Genomic DNA, 19208 nt, shown 5'->3' on the forward strand with positions numbered 1-19208 from the left:
GAAAAAGGGGGGGTGTCAAAAAATTTGCATTTCCCATGCTATTTCCCATAGGGATTTTAGACACAGCTACAGTCCAAACTGCTGAACGGAATTACAACAAATTAGGCGGGAAGCTAGCTCTTTGCCCCTAAACAGACCTTTTTATGATTCAGTGTAAATCCATTCAGTAGTTTTGGTGTTATCAAGGGAAAAAAATTGATAGATTTCGAGGGATGTGATCCATCGGGGAACCACAGTGATGGAGCCACCGACCTAGGCTTCAATCGCAGTGCTGCGATCGGCTGGCCGCAACCTGACAGGAAAGTTGCACCCGCCATTTTCTCGTCCAGGGCATGGTCCTGGGGCCTCAACAAGTAACTGTAAACTCATTGATGGGGTCAGGATAGAGGTATCTCAAAAATAGTTTGTTTTTTCATGTGCGAGGATCCATGGTTCCATCACGGCACACAGCAAGGCCCCAAGGTGAATCTGCAATAGTTCCCATCCCAATTAAAAAAATACACACTCATCAACCCACACAACTGCTAATACACTAACTCACAGGCCCATATAACAACTCACACACTGATCCATATAAGCACTCAGCTACCCATATAGCCACTCACATACTCACTTGCCTATTCATACAACTACTCATACACCCCCCATACAGCTACTCGCAAACCCACTCACCTACCCTTACACTCACATACCCACTCAGCAACTCATACAGCTACTCATATACCCACTCACCTACCCATACAGCCATTCACCTACCCATGCATGCACTCTTATACCCACTCATATAGGTACTCACACACCTAATCACCCACCCTTGCAAGCACTCATATACCCACTCCCCCACCCAAACAGGCATTCACACACCCACTCCCACTCATACAGCTTCTCTCATACCCACTCACCCGTACTGCCACTCACACCTACTCACAGACCCATCCAATCACTCACATACCTACTCACAGGCCCAAACAGCCACTCACACACCCAACAGACCCATATAGCTACTCAAATACACAATACAGGCACTGACACACCTACTCACATATCAATATACCCACTCACATGCTCAGTCACACACTGATACAGCCACTTACACACCCTGGAACACACCAATACTTCCACTCAGAGACCCAATCACACACGCATATAGCCACTTATACACCCACTCATATACTGATACAGCACTCATACACACCCACTCACATACGCACACAACCACTCATACACCCACTGACACATCCACACAGCCACTCACACACCTACAGACACAACCAAAGAGCTTAAGTTGGCAGCTCCGCTTTGGCCTGGCTTTAATCCTGACTTTCCTGCCACCCTCAGTCACCATCGGCACCACAGCTTGAGGACTCGAGTGGGGCAGAGCAGCAGGGATGGACTCGTGTTCAGAATGAGCCCAGGAGCACCTCAGTAAGTGAATAACTAACATGAGCTGAGGCAAGGTCAGACAGGTGCTGGTAGAACAGGCCGAAGCTGCTGCCTGTGTGGTGCAGTGATTCCACACTCCCCTGAGGCCAGCAGTGCTTGGGTCTCTGCTACACTGACCTAGCACTTGCACTGGATTTGGGCCCCGCAGTCTACACTGAGGAGGCAGTTTATAGCTGTGGCGGGAGCCGAGGTCGGGGTTGTGTCATGGGCCTGAGTCTGGCCTGGAGTGACATTCCGTCCCCAAGTATGGAGCAGCACCAACACATTCTTCCTGCAGCCGGGAGAATTGTGGCCTTTTACTATGAGGCCCCCATGCCTGCCGAAATCTTAAATATTGGTGAATATGTTGCAGAGGCCGGCGCTGGTGATCGGCGCAACATGGGATGGGGTCAGGGCCAGATGCTGGAGGTGTCCCCTGGGAACAGCCCCATAGTGCAGCGGGAGCATGTTGGCCCAATGGATGCCTGGGAGGAGGTGCTGTTCACTGGGGCCTGTGTTCCTGTGGACCAGCGGCAGGCCAAGGGTACTCTATTGGGAGGCCTGATTGTACTGGTCCTAGAGCGCCGAGCTGAAGATGTCGAGGGGTTTAACTGGTGCAATAACATTTGTATTGTGGGCCTCCGTGAGGCACTTAAGGTGAGAATATTGTGATCTACCTGGATACATGGTTGAAGACAGAGGTGGCCTTGCTCTTCATTCCAGAGAGGGCACACTGAGTGTCGGTCTGCCTGCCTACCTCTGGGCGACTGCATCAACTGGTGGTGGCCAAGTTGCTTCACTATAAAGATAGAGATGTACAACTGCAGACATCGAGGATGGTCGGTCCACTGGGGAACAGTAGGGTGTTGCTAGTCCCAGAATTCACTGCTGCAGTTCAATCACAGAGAGCCTCCTTCATGACAATGAAGCGTCGCTGTGAGAGGAGAGCCTCCAGTATTATTTCCCTGCACGGCTTAAGATAATGTTGGTTGGATAGGTGTACCTTTGTGCTGATACGGCTGAGGTCTGGGTATGGCTAGAGGATTACCAGCCTGGGGGACACCTGATGGAGGTTCAGACTGAGCTCTCAGCACCTACCCATAAATCAAAGAAGTGCACCTGCCATACTCCCAGATGACGAATGCTCGCGAAGATGACTACATCTCAGACTGAGCTGGTATGAGTGGCAGTGCTTCTGGCTGCAGCAGAGATCAGGATCAGGATTGAATTCTCTGGTCAGCGCTCCGGACAATCTGACTCTAATGACTCTGTGAAGTACAGTGGGACCTCCTGAATGTGACACCACAGTTCGCTGAGGAAATTGTCTGACTGCTGTGGCTTTGCCAGAAACTGGGCTGTGCAGATTAGTGACAATTGGGTACTGCTTCCTGAGATTGGGCCCCCTCCCCCGGGTGCTAGTGCTGTCGCTTGTGGGTGGATAGACTCTGGTGGAAGAGACAATCTGCTGGGGGCTGTTCTAAGGACCTGCTACCCCTTGGTGATCCAGGACTAGGAGGGAGCATTGACATGTTGGCTGGGCACCATCCTCCTAGTTGTGGAGAGCTGAATATTCCCCTTCCTGCTTTTCCCCCCTCTTTGCCCTGCTGCTCTTTCACTGATGTTTCTAGCCTTTGTCTCTGGCAAGGGCTGAGGACTGCTCTGGTCAGTAAGGGGCTCCATGGGCTGGCATACTGGCATCCTTGGGCTGATGCATTGCATACTTTTAGTTGAGCGCCCACCCCTCTCCACTGGGCTTTTGTAACTAAGTGGTAACATGCTTACACCACAATTGTTATCTGTTTTGCTAAGGTGGTCTGCCATTGCTGGACGGCTCTTGGGAGGACTTGTTTGGGGATGATTTGTTTGTTTTTTGTCTCAGGTTTCCCATTGTACTGAATTGAGGGCTGTGGAGGTGGGGGGATTGGGACTCGGGACAGTTTTGGGATGACTGCTTGGGTGTTTTTCTAATGAACTTAGGCATGCTCAAGACTCAAACTCATGACTTGGAATATAAGAGGAATGGGGTCCGCAGCTTAGTGCTAGAACAGATCCAGCTATCTTAGATGTCCGGGGATTCACATAGCTATGCTGCAGTAGACTCATCTGGTGGGGTGGAAGGGAGTAGATTGCAGCGCTTTGGCTGGGGCAGGTGTTTGCTGCAGAGTACTCCACTTATGCCAGAGTGGCCCTCTGGTGGGTGCCTGCAGGAGCACCATTTGAATTATTGAACACCATCATAGATAATGAGGGGTGCTATGTATTGACTTGCTGCCCGCTTACCTGGGGCAACTAGACACAGATGTCATGTATACCCCTTTTTACATACATTTGTCCCATCCACACGACAATAACAATTCTAAACATGTGACCTTTTACCTAGTAGCTTGCTCCTGTCTATTTGACACCAGGCTCTCAGTATTCTATCATAATCCCTGTACCTGACGTACATAAACATGTCCTCAGGCACGATATAATTATGCTGTATACGGGTCACCACTTCTTCATCCTTGGCCAACAGCCAGCTGTGCATGATCGCATTTGTTTGGAAAAACATTTATGACTGTTTTCAAAACATGTATGATTTTTTTCAAAACATATCGATTCTAGAAAAAACACTGAAGTGACCACTCTAGTATATAAGACCCTTATTAACCCCTGCAAATTAGTGGAAAAATTGTTCCAAGCTGACACGGGATCCTGCATGCTGAATCCTCGACATGCAGCGGTCTGACATCCCTTGTGGGGTGTCATCCTCGAAGCAGAAACGGGGTCCTTGGTTCTCAACCATCAGGTGAGGGGGAAGGTTCTTCCCTAGGGGTTTCTTGGCTACACACACATATACATGCTTCACATATAGATCTAGGCTAGGTATATTTAGGCAAATTACTTAGGGTGTGCATTTTAGAAATATGCAAATGCTACTTTTTTATCTGAACTGCTCATGTTCATCTTATTAGCACTATGGTAGAAATGTATCTACTATTTACTATATTGGTACTACCAATCTCTTTCGGTTGCTTCTGTCTCATTATTGTTGCAGCAAATATGTTTTGCACACGACTGATGCTGGACCAATAAATACTTATTGAAATGTCCTCTTCGCCATCCTATGTATTTTCTGAGAATAAGTGAGCATGAGTGACTGAGCTAAAAAGTACTGTACTGTTTTCCATGATCCCTGAGGAATCAGGGTTGTCATGTTCAGTGGTTGCCAAAAACTACCTACACCACTGTAAGATATAAGGGGTGGTAGTGGCACTGTAGAGATAGCTGGTCCAACGGCTTACATATCCAGTGGGGGTGTCCGGAAGAGGTTGGGATACCAAGCCCTCAGTTCAGGTCATCCAAAACGAGCAGGTCCTGGGGATCCCTAGGAACTATATGACGTGGCACCTTCAACGCTAGTTTGGTTCTCATATTAACAGTGAAAATCTGAGTAGTCCAGTCGTGCTTTCTCAGAAAGCCCTACTCACACCTTTTCAGAGACATCTGAAGTGGGAAGGGAAACCTGCCTTAGCTGAGAAGATATACTCTGTGTATAAGCTGGAGGTTTAACAAGCTTGTAAGTAAAAAATTTCCCACATTGTGTGAAAACCCTTAAAAAGTCTAAAAACATTTGTTCTTCTCGATTTGAGAATGACTGAGTCCATGAGCAGTGGTTCAGGGAATGGGGAAGAAGAATATGCAAATGCTCTTAACATCACAGAGAATTGCAGACATGCTGTTGGAACACTGCATATCCGCAACAGGTGGCTGTGTTACCTTCGTGATTGAGGCACACGAGGTGTTCAGATCAGAGGTATTCTATTCTTGGGTTCAGTTCCTGCCTGCAGATCCACAGACTAAATTGTTCCACACATACATTATAGTTGAACCACCAGAAGAATAAATTCCATACAAAGACATTGAAGTCCCATCAACTTACCAGCAACACAAAACTGATTAAAAGGAGCCCTCCCACACACAACATCTGTCATGAGACTCGGTCCACTCAGCATAGAAGGAGTGACCTGGCCAGTCTTGTCCACATACACTCTACTTCCAGAGATGGATACACTATCAGTGGATGAAGTCCGTACAATATATAAAGACATAGTCAGGCTATACAGACACATCATCCAGTTCATCATGCGAACATTAACAGTTCAACTTGCGAGAAACCACACCTACAATTAACCCACAGAGACTGAAATCAGTAATAGGGACAATACCATCGAAACAGGAAAACAGAAAATTGCACAGCTGGAAGCAGTATTCCCCCATACGAGTCTGCAGGAAAAACATAGAATGCTAACCATTTGCTTGCTATTGTGGATGGTTCCCTCGATTGAAGATTGTACCACTTGGGGAACAATCTTTGCTGCCGTATACATTTGGATACACGGTACCCCTTCCATAGCAGTTGTTCCAGAGGTATTGAAACAGATACAGAACGAGTACGGGGTTTGGCCAGCTGGAATGATAGGCTAACACCCCCCTTGTGGCGACGGAATGGGAACAGGTATGCAATCTAACTAGCAACCTTATGCCTAACGATAATCTGCATATTCTACAGTTTAAGTATATTCATCAGATTTATCACACGCTCTTTAAACCGTACAAGTGTAGTCTCCGTGACACTAGCAACTGCAAGGGATGTGACCAATCAGACGCTGACTTTTGGCACCTAGCGTGGGAATTAAGGCTGGTGCTACTATTTTGTGAAGTGTGAGAAGTTGGCCTGGTATATGCTGTCCACTAGTTATAGTGGGCACCTTTCACCAGTCCAAACAACCCTTATTGATGATTAGGTTTAATGCAACTTTTAATGAAAGCTATCCTAGTGTTAGCCTGAAGGCTGCTCTCCACAGCTAAGTCTTGAAGGAATGTAAAGCAGCTTGGTTTACCAGATTATAACCTCTAGAATGTCTAAACGGAAGGAGAACCACACAAGGTATATATATAAAATATATGTATTTATTTCTAAACACTCTCTACTGACCTCTTTAGGAGATTAGAGTGCAAGGCACACAATAATACTGTTCTAAAACGACAGTAAATAGCACAATATGCAATGGGCTAAGGGGTGAGACAAAACAATATATTAAGAAAGTGTTTAGGAGTTAGGGTGAACCCGATGATGAAGCATGACACCAACAGGGTGTGTGAGGGTTAAATAACAAAAAGAAATTGCTTCCTTTCCGTATTTTGCGGTATATGCCACGTAAGGTGCAATTCGTTTGTAGAGCCTTAACAAGACTGGATACTAATTTTGTATTGTAATATATGTGACTTTGACACTGTAAGTGCACCATTGAGAGACCATTTCAATGATCAAGTGAATGTGAACGAAGCTTCAAGAAAATCAAGCATGCAATTTAGAACAAACTCAAATGGCATACTTTGATCCAAATTACAGACAAAGGTTGTTGTTCATGAGAGCCCAGTGGGGTTGGGTGCCATCCTTGCCTAAAACACTAGACATCCTAATGCCCCAAGGCATATTGTGGCTTATGCTAGCCAAAGTTTGTCAACAACAGAACCTGCTTATTCAAAACCTGAAAATGAAAACCTAGCTGTAGTGTGGGCTTGTGAACATTTTCATGTGTTCCTGTATGGAAAACATTTCACTGTTGTCACTGACCACCAAGCATTGCTTACCATTTTAGGCAGTCCTAAAGCCAAGATGCCTCCTCGCATTGAGAGGTGGAGATTGCGATTGCAAAACTATAATCACATCATAGTGCATCGTCACGGAAAAGACCAAACCCTGCTTATTACTTCTCACATGTACCAATACAGTGCCATGGCACTACTTCTAAAGCAGCTGATGCCTATATTAATTTCATTGTGAAAACCAGTACCCTATTGCCTTATTGGTGGAACAGGTCAGTACCTCAGGTATTGACAGGGATTTGCTAATTCTCAAAGACATGATTACACACTAATTGTGGCGAACACATACTCAACCTCTTATTGATGACCTTTAAAACTAGAAATTAAAAAATGTGCAAGAATAACTTTCAGCTACTCCAGAAGGCATCATCTGATGAGGGTCGAGCTTTGTCAGAGCTGAAAGTCTGAGAGAACAAGTTATTGAACTCGCCCATGTGGGACACTCTAGGGTTGTTGCTACAAAACTAGCTTTATGGTACTGAGTATGGTTCCCCTGTCTTGATGAAAGAGTTGAAAAATAATTTAAGGCATTTCATTTGTGGAACTGTTTGTCATATAAGACAACCTCACATCCGTTAAACATGTCTTAGCGCCCAAAGCATTGATGGGAGAAGATTTCAATTGGCGTCTTTAGACCCCTTGTGAATGGAAATCATCTTTTTGTTGGTGAATATTCCTGTTTTCGTCTGGTGGAAGATCTGTCGTCAACTACTCAGGAAAGAGGCATTGAGAGACTTTAAAGTATTTTTGCAATGTAGGGTGTTCCATCGGTTTGGAAATCTGACAATGGCCCCTCTTTCAATAGTCGGGAATTGAAAGTTTTTCTCACTCATTTAAATATCAAGCGTCAGAAAAGCACATATCTCTGGCCACATGCCAATGGTGTGGTCAAGTTATTTCAGCATGTTCAGCATGCTGCGCTGGAAAAGCTTGAACTCAAATCAGTTCTTCAGTCTAGGCATATTGCCTACAGGTCAACTCCTTATTGTTGCACAGGGGAAAGCCCTGTGCGTTAATGTTTGGGAGAGCCATGGGTACCAAATTGGCACAATGGAACGAAGAGAGAGCTATTTGTATTGATAAAAATCACAGTACTGACCCTTCTCACAAACGTCACATAAAGACCAATGTGGATAGATGCCGTGGTGCATGGAACATTGTGTTCAAAAGAGGAAACCAAGTGATCACAGAAACGGAAACGCAAGTCTGATGCTCCATTTGATAGTGACCCACTGAAGGCCGCAACCAGTAAAGGACAAATGGTGACTGCTCACCGTCCTGGAAAGCCCATTACATGAGATTCTTTGCATTTCAAGCTCCTGCCCGACCTTCACCAACTCCTGATGTCAGGAGTGAGACTTATCCACCCGAGAGTCCAAAGAGCCCAATGAATGTACATATGTCTCTGTCTCCAATGCCAGTCATGGACCCTTGTAATTTATATATGTATCATTGGCACTTTTTATTTAACAAAGGGGGAGATGTAGCATTTTGTGAGTTCGAGATGACAGAACCCTTTTGGATCCTGATGGACTCCGTAGGACAGTGATGTAAGTGCAAGGGTATGGATCATAGAATTCATGATGAAGAATGTTCAGTTCACAGTTACACACTGATGTATAAAGACATGTAATACCAAGCTCCATATGTGGTGTGATCATTTGTAAGTACCCAGGCTGGGGTAGGAGGCTACAGAAAGTAAAGTGGTGAAGTTGTTTATGATAATGGTACTCTTGAAAGTTTGATGCAAGGACAGTGGCCAAGAGTATGGAGTTAATGACTTGATGTTCATATCTTTCATTAAAAAATCACAACCATTTTCCCATTCAGTCAATTAAATAACTCTGACATACAAATTCGATTTAAAATAATGTTAAAAAGTATAACTCTCCACTTCATTCAGGAAATAAAGCCTTTGGAAATAAATAGCTGCCAAGAGTTTTGAACCTGGTTAAACTATAAAGACATTATTGTTACCTGAAATCACTTTCTCTGACACGATGTTCATCCAAATCCTCGATAAACTTCTCTCCTTTCATCCAGTAGATTATAGGGCTGACGTCCCCACTGTACCCAAAGAAGGCTCTGCATGTTAGATTAGCAGAACTGCCTGTAACATAAAATAAAAAAACAGGTGTGTGTTTCAAGTCACCCAGACGCTTCATTGTTAATTGACAAACAACTAGTTCTCGCTTCCCTTACTGCAGGATAACTAGTAGTTTCAGACACTGTCAATAAATATTTAGAGGCCTATTTACAAGCCCCTTGCACCAGCGGTGCGTCGCTTTTTCCCACATTAAAAGCAGCGCACCGGTGGCACAAGGGGCTTGTAAATAAGCTCCTTAATGTATGAGTAACTGTGACTCAATCTGATATAATAGACTGTACATTTTCAGAGTAACACTTTCTTAGCAACTCTAATCACAAATCCATAAAATACATCCATTGAATATTAGTTTTTTTGTTTCTTAAAACAGGTTTGTATTGTTTTTGTGCACTTTTTTAATCCACATGTATGGCAAGTGCTTCAAAAGTTGAGACTTTTACTTTTATGTGTGTAGCCGTCAAAACAGATTATGGGTCCAATTTCCAAAATGCAATTTGTAGTAGGTAATTTAGAACTACAGTACTAGTACTTACACACTACAAAATGAATTTCACAAATTCTATTGGCGGAGACCTCTGCCTAGACCTCTCAAATTTTCTGTACTGAGTCTCTGCGACATGTGTGGAGATCGTTGCACAAAAAGGTATATGGTTATATAGTACATGCGGGTGAAAAAAGGGTAAGTGATGAGAAAATAGGGAGTATATTACTCTTAAATGGGAGGGTTTGCGCAGTTTTAAGGAGGGTATTGGGAGGTACATTTTAATATAAAACACACAACCAAAAGTAAGACACTTGTAATTCACAAAAAAGCACAAGATATGGTTAGAACCTTAATTCATAACTCACACAGTAGCCATGCAAACCATAACTCGCACACCAAATGCAATGCTCATGACCTCACTCTTAATAAAACAGATGCAATTACTAATGTTTTACATCATCTCACAAATGAGATTGCACATCACATTATCCTTATCAGTTGGACAGAGGCAACAACGAAAATAGTATCTTTAATTGGCGTAATTCGATGCTGTTGCTTAGTTACATTTCTCTTTTAGGTGTTGTTAACTATTAGTATAAATATTGTGAGGTCATAAGCATAAGCACTTTTACATGACTTTTGACGTAAAAAAATTCTGTGTAATGCAAGTGTACATCATGTCCATTAACATCTCCGTTTGAAAAAGATAGGATAATGATATGTTCTTCAAAAAATGTCTGCAAGATTTGATACCAAGTTCATGTGGGATACTTTGAACTTGGTATCAAAGCTTGCAGACATTTTTTGAAGAACAGATCATTATCCTTTCTTTTTCATACGGAGATGTTAACGGACATGATGTACACAGAATTTTCTTTACGTTTGAAGGCCAGTTTTTTTCGGCAAATACTTGGGACTGCGACGGGCACCTGCTTTGCCCCCCAGTTTCGCAGGTCTTTACCTCTGCTGATGGGAGGAGCAGGTGGGCAGCAGGCTGGATTATTTCAAAAGTCATGTAAAAGTCTGGGCAAGATACATCGATGAAATGTTTTGCATTTAAAATGGGAATATTGATGAAGCGAATGAATTTGTTGAGGAATTAAATAATAATACATTGAACCTGACATTCAGTAGTCAAATGCATCATAAACAAATTGAGTTTCTTGATCTCAGAATACAGGTAAATGGAGAACGGTTGGACACTTTCCTCTATAGGAAAGAGGAAACAGGAAAAGTTGGTCTCATAGGGGGATCAGCTATGTTCTTATGGACCTTTGGTAGGCCATAGATTGCAGGGATTACGGGATGTGTGTTATTGAGGAAATTGTATTCCTCTTGACAGGTAATGCCATACTCCATAAGAACATAGCGGATCCCCCTATGAGACTGATTGTGTCCAATATAGACTCCCTCACAGAACCTCTATGCAAATATGTAGACGTATTCCTTCAACCGATGGTGACTCAGCAAAAAGCGTATATTAAAGATACCACCGCAATGAGTAGAAAAATTGAGAATCTCCAATACAATCCAGAATCACAATGGCTTGTGACATTAGATATCGAAGCCCTATATTATAACATCCCTCAGGATGATACAATCCAAATGATCAAAGACCTTTTGAGTGATGACGAGGGTAACATGTCATCACATGCCATCTTCATTACGGAATGTGTAGAGATTATTCTCAAAAATAATATTTTTCTTTTCACAACAGAATGTTTTAAGCAGACTAAAGGGACCAGCATGGGAGCGACCTGTGGTCCCAGTCTGGCATGCCTCTATGTTGCAAGATTCGAAGACAGATATATCTTTAACACAACAGCCCCATTTTATCATCACGGCATGGTCAAGATATATCGATGATATTTTTTTTCTTTTTCTGTGCCAAAATTTAAGACTTTTAGACAGGGCCTCAATAGCAAAGAGGACTGGGAGAAGATCATTTAATTAATTTTGACATATTATGCGATATTCGTTATTATAATATTCTTCTTTGTAGAGTGCAAAATAGTGCCTCTGTTGCAGCGTGGAACATCAAATTCCCCTTTCGTCACAGACCAAATACCTCAACATCAAATTCGCTCATATACATCCATTGGTGGGGCCCATAACACCAATACTTGCACTCGGTTGATCTGTTTTTCCTAGGGAAATAAGCTTCCAAATGCTGACATGAAAGGAATACCTTTACTTTACCCTGAACACATTGACTTCAAAGCAAAGATATCCCTCTCATAAGGAGATGGATCATTTAGTTGTTGTCTATGATTTTAGTGACTAAACTCATCTATCTACACATTACTTTTTTTATCTTAATGCTCTTCTTCAAATAATCGACACAACACATTTGTCAATTAATCAAATATTCTTTATCTAAGAAATATTGCAAGAAACGTTGGAAATCATCATCAGCATTTCAGAGCATCATATTTAATAATTCTGGTTAAAAGTCGTCCTCTAAGTCAGTCAGGTCAGGGAAGAATTTTATTCAGCAAAGTTAGGTCGCAATTCAGTCTCTCAAAGATTTAGGATAACAGCTGTCCAGCAGTGTCACCGTCCTCTCCGTCAGCATAACGTCAGGAAATCGAGTTTGTCAAAGAAGAGCGAGCGCAACTTGTTCAATTCCCTACCTACTTTTATAATGAAAATAATGTCAAAAAGTATCAAGAACGGGGTTTAGGAAGTCCTGATTGGTCGACTTGGGGTTAGGAGATGCAGTTCTCGGGGTGTCAAACGATGAACTCATTGTACTTGCTGGTTCCGGTTTTTAAATCAAGCATTGTCTTTGATATTGGCTAGGTTCCCGGAGTGTCCTTGAAGGGTACATGTTTTCCCGGGGTGAGGTCCAGGCCACTGCTGCTGGCGGTGACGCCTGCGCACTTCACCCAGAACCTCGTGTTGTCAGGGCAGTCACGTTTAACGTCTCGTTCAGCCATCTTGTTTAGGCAGAAATGGTCAACTTAAGCAAAACAAACACAAAAACTTAATTAAAACATAGAAATGGCTAATAAAATGTTATCCCCTTGCTAATACCCATATGTGTGTGTATCTATCTAGCAGAAGCAACACTCGGAGCGATTTATACTTACGAAATAAAGCACAAATCACAAATACATCACCAAAGCAACATATAACATGCAATATTCTAATTTTCTACTATTAATATGCCTACTCAAGTTAATTTACAATTAATATAGCCATGCAAGGTGCAATTCCCACATGTAATTCTTTTGTTAATATAATTGGTGAGTTATCACTTCAAATGGATTAATAATATTACAATTAATAGATTATTCGGATTAATATAAACATGCAGAATGGGGGGGTATACAAAATTGTGTACTACCCGCTCCAGCATCCCCCCTTTGGTGATTATATCACCACACTAATCAAAAATGTTGTATCCGAGGGAGGAGCCTAGCGCTTGACCAAGATGGCCGCGTGAGCTTTGAGCTCCCGAGACCCTCGTGCCCTCCGTCGTCTATCCTGTATATAATCCTGTTTGTATGCATGGCATCGTGTAGATGACTTGTCAGGGAGGCGATCGATGCCACCCGAGGTCGAATCGCCCACCGTTATGCATGGCGGAAGATTGAGGCCCATCTCCGAGGGATGCCAGGGGCTCGAGTTGGCAGGATGCCCGACCTCTAATTGAACAACAGCGGCCAGGCGAGGTGTGAACTGCCAGACGGAGGTCCCTATCCTTTCACTTTCACTTTCTCGCCCTTTGTCTGCCCAGCCCAGGGAGTGCTCGCGTCTGCTTTATTATCATTTGGACGCTCTGCATGCCACACTGGCGACCCATCGTAAGACGGAGCACTCCTGCTCTCTCTCGCTGAGAGAGGGCAGTCCTGTTTGACCCGACTTGCTCGAGCCCACCATGTCGGGCAAAGCAGAGGTGGATCGGCCGAAGCCCAAGGCCACCAGGCGGGGAGCCTACACTCAAGCCAATAACATGGACCGCTATGCCCAGCAGAAGGGGTCACCGGGTGCACCGAGCCAGTCCCCGGATACACAGAAGACTGCCTCACCCTTGGCCCCGGAGCTCTCACTGCAGGATGTCATGGGTGCACTTGACGGGCTGCAGACTTCGATTGGGAGACAGTTTGATGCCCTGGCGCACAAAGTGGATACCATCTTGGTGGATGTTAATCTGATCCGCGCGGATTTGGGCAAAACAAATGAACGGGTCAAATCCCTGGACATCAAGACCACGGGCCTCGCCGATGATGTCTCGGACCTGCAGACCGAGGTCCGTAAGTTGCGGACCGAGCATGATCTCGCAGCCCGTCGGCTGGAGGACTTCGAGAGCCGGGCCAGGCGCAACAACGTGCGCGTTATCGGGGTCCCGGAGTCCTCGGACGAGATTTCAGTGGACCTGCTCGTGGAGGACTTGGTGCTCAATCATCTGCAGCCTAAGGGCCTAGGGAAGTTCTTCGCAGTTGAGCGGGCCCATAGAGTGCCTGGTGGGCGGCCCAAGGTGGGAGCCACACCGAGGCCGATCGTCGCCCGGCTCTTTCATTTTCGAGACCGGGACGCTATCCTGCAGGCCTCGAGGGTAACGGGCCCGGTCCCCTTCCAGAACGCATCGGTGAATTTCTATCCTGACTTCACCCAGCAGGTACAGAGGCAGCGGCAGGGCTTCCTGGGGGTGAAGAGGAGGCTTCGGGAGAGGGATCTGAAATACGCCATGCTCTTCCCTGCCAGACTACGTGTGGTGTTTGAAGACCGAACATTCTTCTTTGAGTCGCCTGCCATGGCGGATGAATGGCTGGACGCTCTGCCTCGACGACGCACGGAAGAGGACACTGCCGTAGACGGGGACAGTGGCCGGGATGAACAAGGTTGATGTATTCGGAACCGGACTGACTCGGACTGACTTTAGATAATGACTTGCAGTAAATACGGAGGTTGTGGGAGGACGAGGGGAGCTCTTTCCTCCCTTAGGGTACTTTTTGTAGATTTTGGGTTTGGTAGGGCGACAGGCACACTGCAAGTTGGGGGGGCTTTGTAAGCTGCAGCAGGGGTGCAGGGTGGGGGGGGTTTTCGGGATTTTGGGGTTGTTGTTGGGGGGTTTGTTTCAGCAAGGCATAGTGATTATTTCCAGGACTGTTCCATGGGGGCTCTTCGGGTGTGGGGTGGGCCTCTTTACGTTTGGGGATGGGGGGTAGGGGTTTAAGTGTTATAAGCTGGAATGTGAATGGTTTGGGGGATCGCATTAAGCGTGGGATTGTTTTGCAATTCTTGAAACGGTCTTTGCCGGATGTCGCCCTGCTGCAGGAGACGCATCTCATAGGTAATACGTGCTATGCCCTGAATAGGAAGGGTTATAAATTCATAGCTCATTCGGGATTCTCCTCTGGGTCCAGGGGTGTGGGCATCCTAGTCAGAGCCTCGCTACCATTTGAGGTGGACTCCACCATTGTTGATGATAGGGGGAGGTTTGTGGCGGTGGCGGGGCGGTGGGAAGGAAGAACTTTGGTTTTAGTTTCGGTTTATGTCCCGCCGGCCCTGCAGGCCTCCACGTTCACAGATCTGGGTAGGGCCCTGCTGGATCTCCCGGGGGGTATGCTTGTAGTGGGAGGTGATTTCAACGCTGTTGGCTCCGGCCTGCTGGATAGATACCCGCCCAGAGACACAGGGGGGCTCAGAAGTGGCTTCCAGACTTTCTAGATACGCTTGGCCTGATAGACTGCTGGAGGCTCCGGCACCCCACACAGAGCCAATACACTTTCCACTCCGGGGCGCATGGTAGCCTTTCTAGGATTGACTACCTACTCACTCTGGCTGCGCATGCCTCATTGGTGTCTGAGGCCAGGCACATGGCGCGTGGTATATCTGACCATTCGCCGGTGTGGGTCAGGCTGGATCTGGGTCGAGAGGGAGGGGGAAGGGTGGCCCCTATCAACCCTTGGTATTTCCGAGACCCCAAGATGCGCAGCGCGCTGGTAAAGACAGTAGATAATTTTTTCAAGGACAATCAGGGATCCGTGGACTCGGCAGTGTCGCTGTGGGAAGCATTTAAGACCGTGCTGCGAGGGGAAGCCCTCTCCCTTGTAGTGGCTGCCAAGCGGCGGAGAGATGGCGAGGTTTTGCAGGTTGAGGAGGAGATCGCGGCTTTGGAGGGAGCGCTGGAGGAGGAGGTTACAGATGCCTCACTGCATGAGCTGTGCTTGAAGCAATCCGAGTATAAGGACCTGGTGACGAATGCCGCTAAGACCCTCGGTAGGGAACAGCAGGGCCGTCTGTATGATGTTGGTGACAAGGCCGGGAAACTCCTGGCTTGGCTGGACAAAAAAGAACGGGTCAATAGAGTAGTGCCGGAGTTGACGGGAGAGGGGGGAGAGGTGATTGTGGAACCTGAGAGGATTGTGCAGTGTTTCTCGGACTATTTCCGTATGGTTTATGCCTCAGTGTCGGACAGGCCGCCCGAGGACTCGCGTGACCTCCTGCGTGATATTGCATTGCCCTGTCTCTCTGATATAGATAGGGACGATCTAGATGGTGACATAACGGTCGATGAGGTGGCGGGGGCTATCCGCGCGTTAAACTCGGGCAAGGCCTCGGGTCCGAACGGCTTGCCGGTCGACCTGTACAAGCTATTTCCGGATAGGGTTGCCCCTCACCTGCGCGCCATGTTCGTGGAGGCGCGGGGGAGTGGGGCCCTCCCGTTGGATCAGCGACTGGCGACGATTGTGGTTATACACAAAGAGGGCAAACCCCGAGATAAGTGCGCCTCATATAGGCCTATCTCACTCCTTAACGCAGAGCCGAAAATTCTGGCTAAAATCCTGGCGGCCCGGTTGATTAGGGTACTCGGTGACTTGGTCCATCCGGATCAATCCGGATTCATCCCGCACCGTAACACAGCGTTAAATCTTCGGCGCCTTCATGGTGTAATTGCCAGGGCGGGCACGCTGCGTGAACCAGCTATTGTGGCGTCTCTCGATGCCACGATGGCCTTTGACACGGTGGAATGGGCATATTTGTGGGCCGTGTTGACCAAGTTCGGCTTTGGCCACGGTTTTGTGAGCTGGGTGAGGTTGCTGTATGAGGGCCCTCTTGCGAGTGTGGTGGTAAATGGCCGGGCGTCGACTCTGTTTCAGCTTGGGAGGGGTACTCGGCAAGGTTGTCCCCTGTCGCCATTGTTGTTCGCCCTCGCCCTTGAGCCGCTGGCTGCGTGGATACGCTGGCACCCGGATATACGGGGACTTAGATGGTCGCCTGAGCACGAGGACCGTATATCGCTCTATGCTGATGACATCCTGTTGTATCTTGCCTCACCCAAGAAATCACTTATAGTGGTCTGTGACGTACTCACATCTTTCGGTAGGAACTCGGGTCTCGTTATCAACTGGAGTAAATCGTATTTATATGTTGTTAGAGGCGAGGTTCCACCGATCCCTCGAACTTGTTCGATCCAGGTTGCTCAGCAGGGCTTCGTGTATCTGGGGATCTTTATCTCCATGGATTCTGCCGTGCGATAAGAGAGGAACCTGCTCCCCCCCCTAGCGCGCCTGAGGCGGGACGTGGAGGGCTGGCGGAGGCTGCCGCTCTCCCTCGTTGGGCGTGCGGCCCTGTTCAAAATGATGTCTCTTCCCCGGTTCCTCTACGCACTGCAGAATACTTTGGATTGGGTACCGGCCAACTACTTTCGGGAGGTCGAAGGCCTCCAACGAGCGTTGCTGTGGGACGGGCGGCCGCGAATAGCTATTGCAAAGTTGACGCTCCCATGGTACGACGGGGGTATTGCGCTTCCAGACATCCGACGGTACTATTGGGCCACCCAGCTGAGTGCGATTAATCATGGGTTTTATGGCCCGGCCCTCAGCCCTGGGTATGCCATGGACAGGTGGTTGCTGCGTGGAGGTAACTATTACAGGGCGTTGTATTTGCGGTCCCTGGACTCGTCCCTCACGGGGCCCACTGGTGTGGCGGTGCGTGTGTGGAAGATGGCAACTGACTCGCTGGGCTGGAAGGATAGGCTCACCCTCGCTACCCCGCTGTTTGAATCTGATAGATTGGGTAGGCTTTGGCACACAAAAGGATTTGACAAATGGGACTTGATCGGCATCTCCAGGGTCGGAGATGTCCTGATTAAGGGGAGGGTGAAGTTCTTTGAAGAGTTGCAGAAGGAGTATGAGCTGGGGCCATCTGAGTTTTTCCGCTATATTCAGGTGCGTCACGCCCTCCGATCAGTCCTCATAGAGGGTGAGAAGGTGCCTGAGTCCTCTCCTTTGGAGGACCGGGTCCTTGATGGTCATATGCCCGAGAGCACGATCTCGCTCATCTATAAGAAACTGATCAACGTCCGGGCGGATATGCTTCTGGGGTTGAGGGACCAGTGGTCTAGAGATGGCCTCGAGTTGGATGACGAGGATTGGCAGTCTGCTGTTTCCTCTCCTAAGGAGGTTGCGATCCCGTCGCGTCTGAGGCTGGTGCAGCTTAAAATACTGCATCGAGTGTACGTGACGGGGCCAAGGCTGGTTCACATGGGATTCTCGGAGGACGGCCTATGCAGGAGGGGATGTGGTATGGTGGGTACTTTCCTTCATATCATTTGGGAATGTGGTGTCATCACGGAATTCTGGCGGAGAGTCCATGCAGTGATGGGGGAGGTGACGGGCATTGCTATGCAGCCGGAAGCGCGGTGTTGTCTCCTGAATGTCTGGGGGCCCACTGATCATAATGCGGCGCAGACCCAATGGGTGACTCTGGGTAACATGGTCGCTAAGAGAGATATAGCGCGATTGTGGGGATCCGTGGGCCCCCCCACATTGACCGCGTGGAAAGAAAATATGGACTGGAGTATGCTAAGGGAGAAGATGGTATATTGCGCTAGAGGCCGCCCTCGGAAGTGGCACGCCATCTGGGGGCGGTGGAACCAATACAGGGGGGGAATTTGTCTTGCCCCTGATCTGGATCCCCCTGAGGAACAGCTTTCCTCCTAACCTTCTTTCCAGCTCAGTATGGTTAATGGACTTCTTTGGCCTCTGCTGTCCCCCTTCTTCCTCTTTTCACGGTACTGTAAATGGTAGATGATTGGGGTTCTGCCCCTGGGGGGCTATCACCATGGGCATTCAGTGTTCTTGCCTTGCTGGGGGTTGTTGTGTGTTTTGTGTTTATTTTAAAAATGGAATCTTTGCACTCCTCCTTCAATGTACTGTGGACGCGTCTCTGTTCCTCTTTATCGAAGCTGCCGAACCTCCGGGTTATCGGCTGAATAGCTGTGTCCAGACTTTTGAAAATAAAGGTTTTATTAAAAAAAAAAAAAAAAAAAAAAATGTTGTATCCCTTTTACGGAAATTTAAATTGATTTCTTGTTTCGTTCATATTTCAGTTTCCCCTCTTTCTTCCCTTTTTGCTGTTTTATACATGCTATCCTTTAACTCCTCTAGTTCTATTTCTTCAAATTCTCTTTCTTGTTTCTTATCCCTTCTCTTTAAGTTTTCTCTTTTTATTCTTTTCTGATTTTTATTCTTTCTACAAGAAATACAACCTAGTCTAATTATTAATACTAAAATAATCACACATGTT

At 46.7% G+C, this 19208-nt stretch overlaps 1 protein-coding gene across 1 annotated transcript in view; it reads right to left on the reverse strand.

Annotated features, from left to right (window-relative positions):
- Window positions 1-19208, reverse strand: part of IL1RAPL1 (interleukin 1 receptor accessory protein like 1) — a 2372066-nt gene that overhangs the window by 759533 nt on the left and 1593325 nt on the right. Inside the window, exon 8 of the mRNA XM_085622432.1 lies at window positions 9055-9187. Within this exon, the coding sequence (XP_085478558.1) occupies window positions 9055-9187 (133 nt within the window). The remainder of the gene's footprint in view (window positions 1-9054; window positions 9188-19208) is intronic.

The sequence above is a fragment of the Triturus cristatus genome, chromosome 8 (assembly GCF_964204655.1).
Source record: "Triturus cristatus chromosome 8, aTriCri1.1, whole genome shotgun sequence".
NCBI classification, from domain to species: Eukaryota; Metazoa; Chordata; class Amphibia; order Caudata; family Salamandridae; genus Triturus; species Triturus cristatus.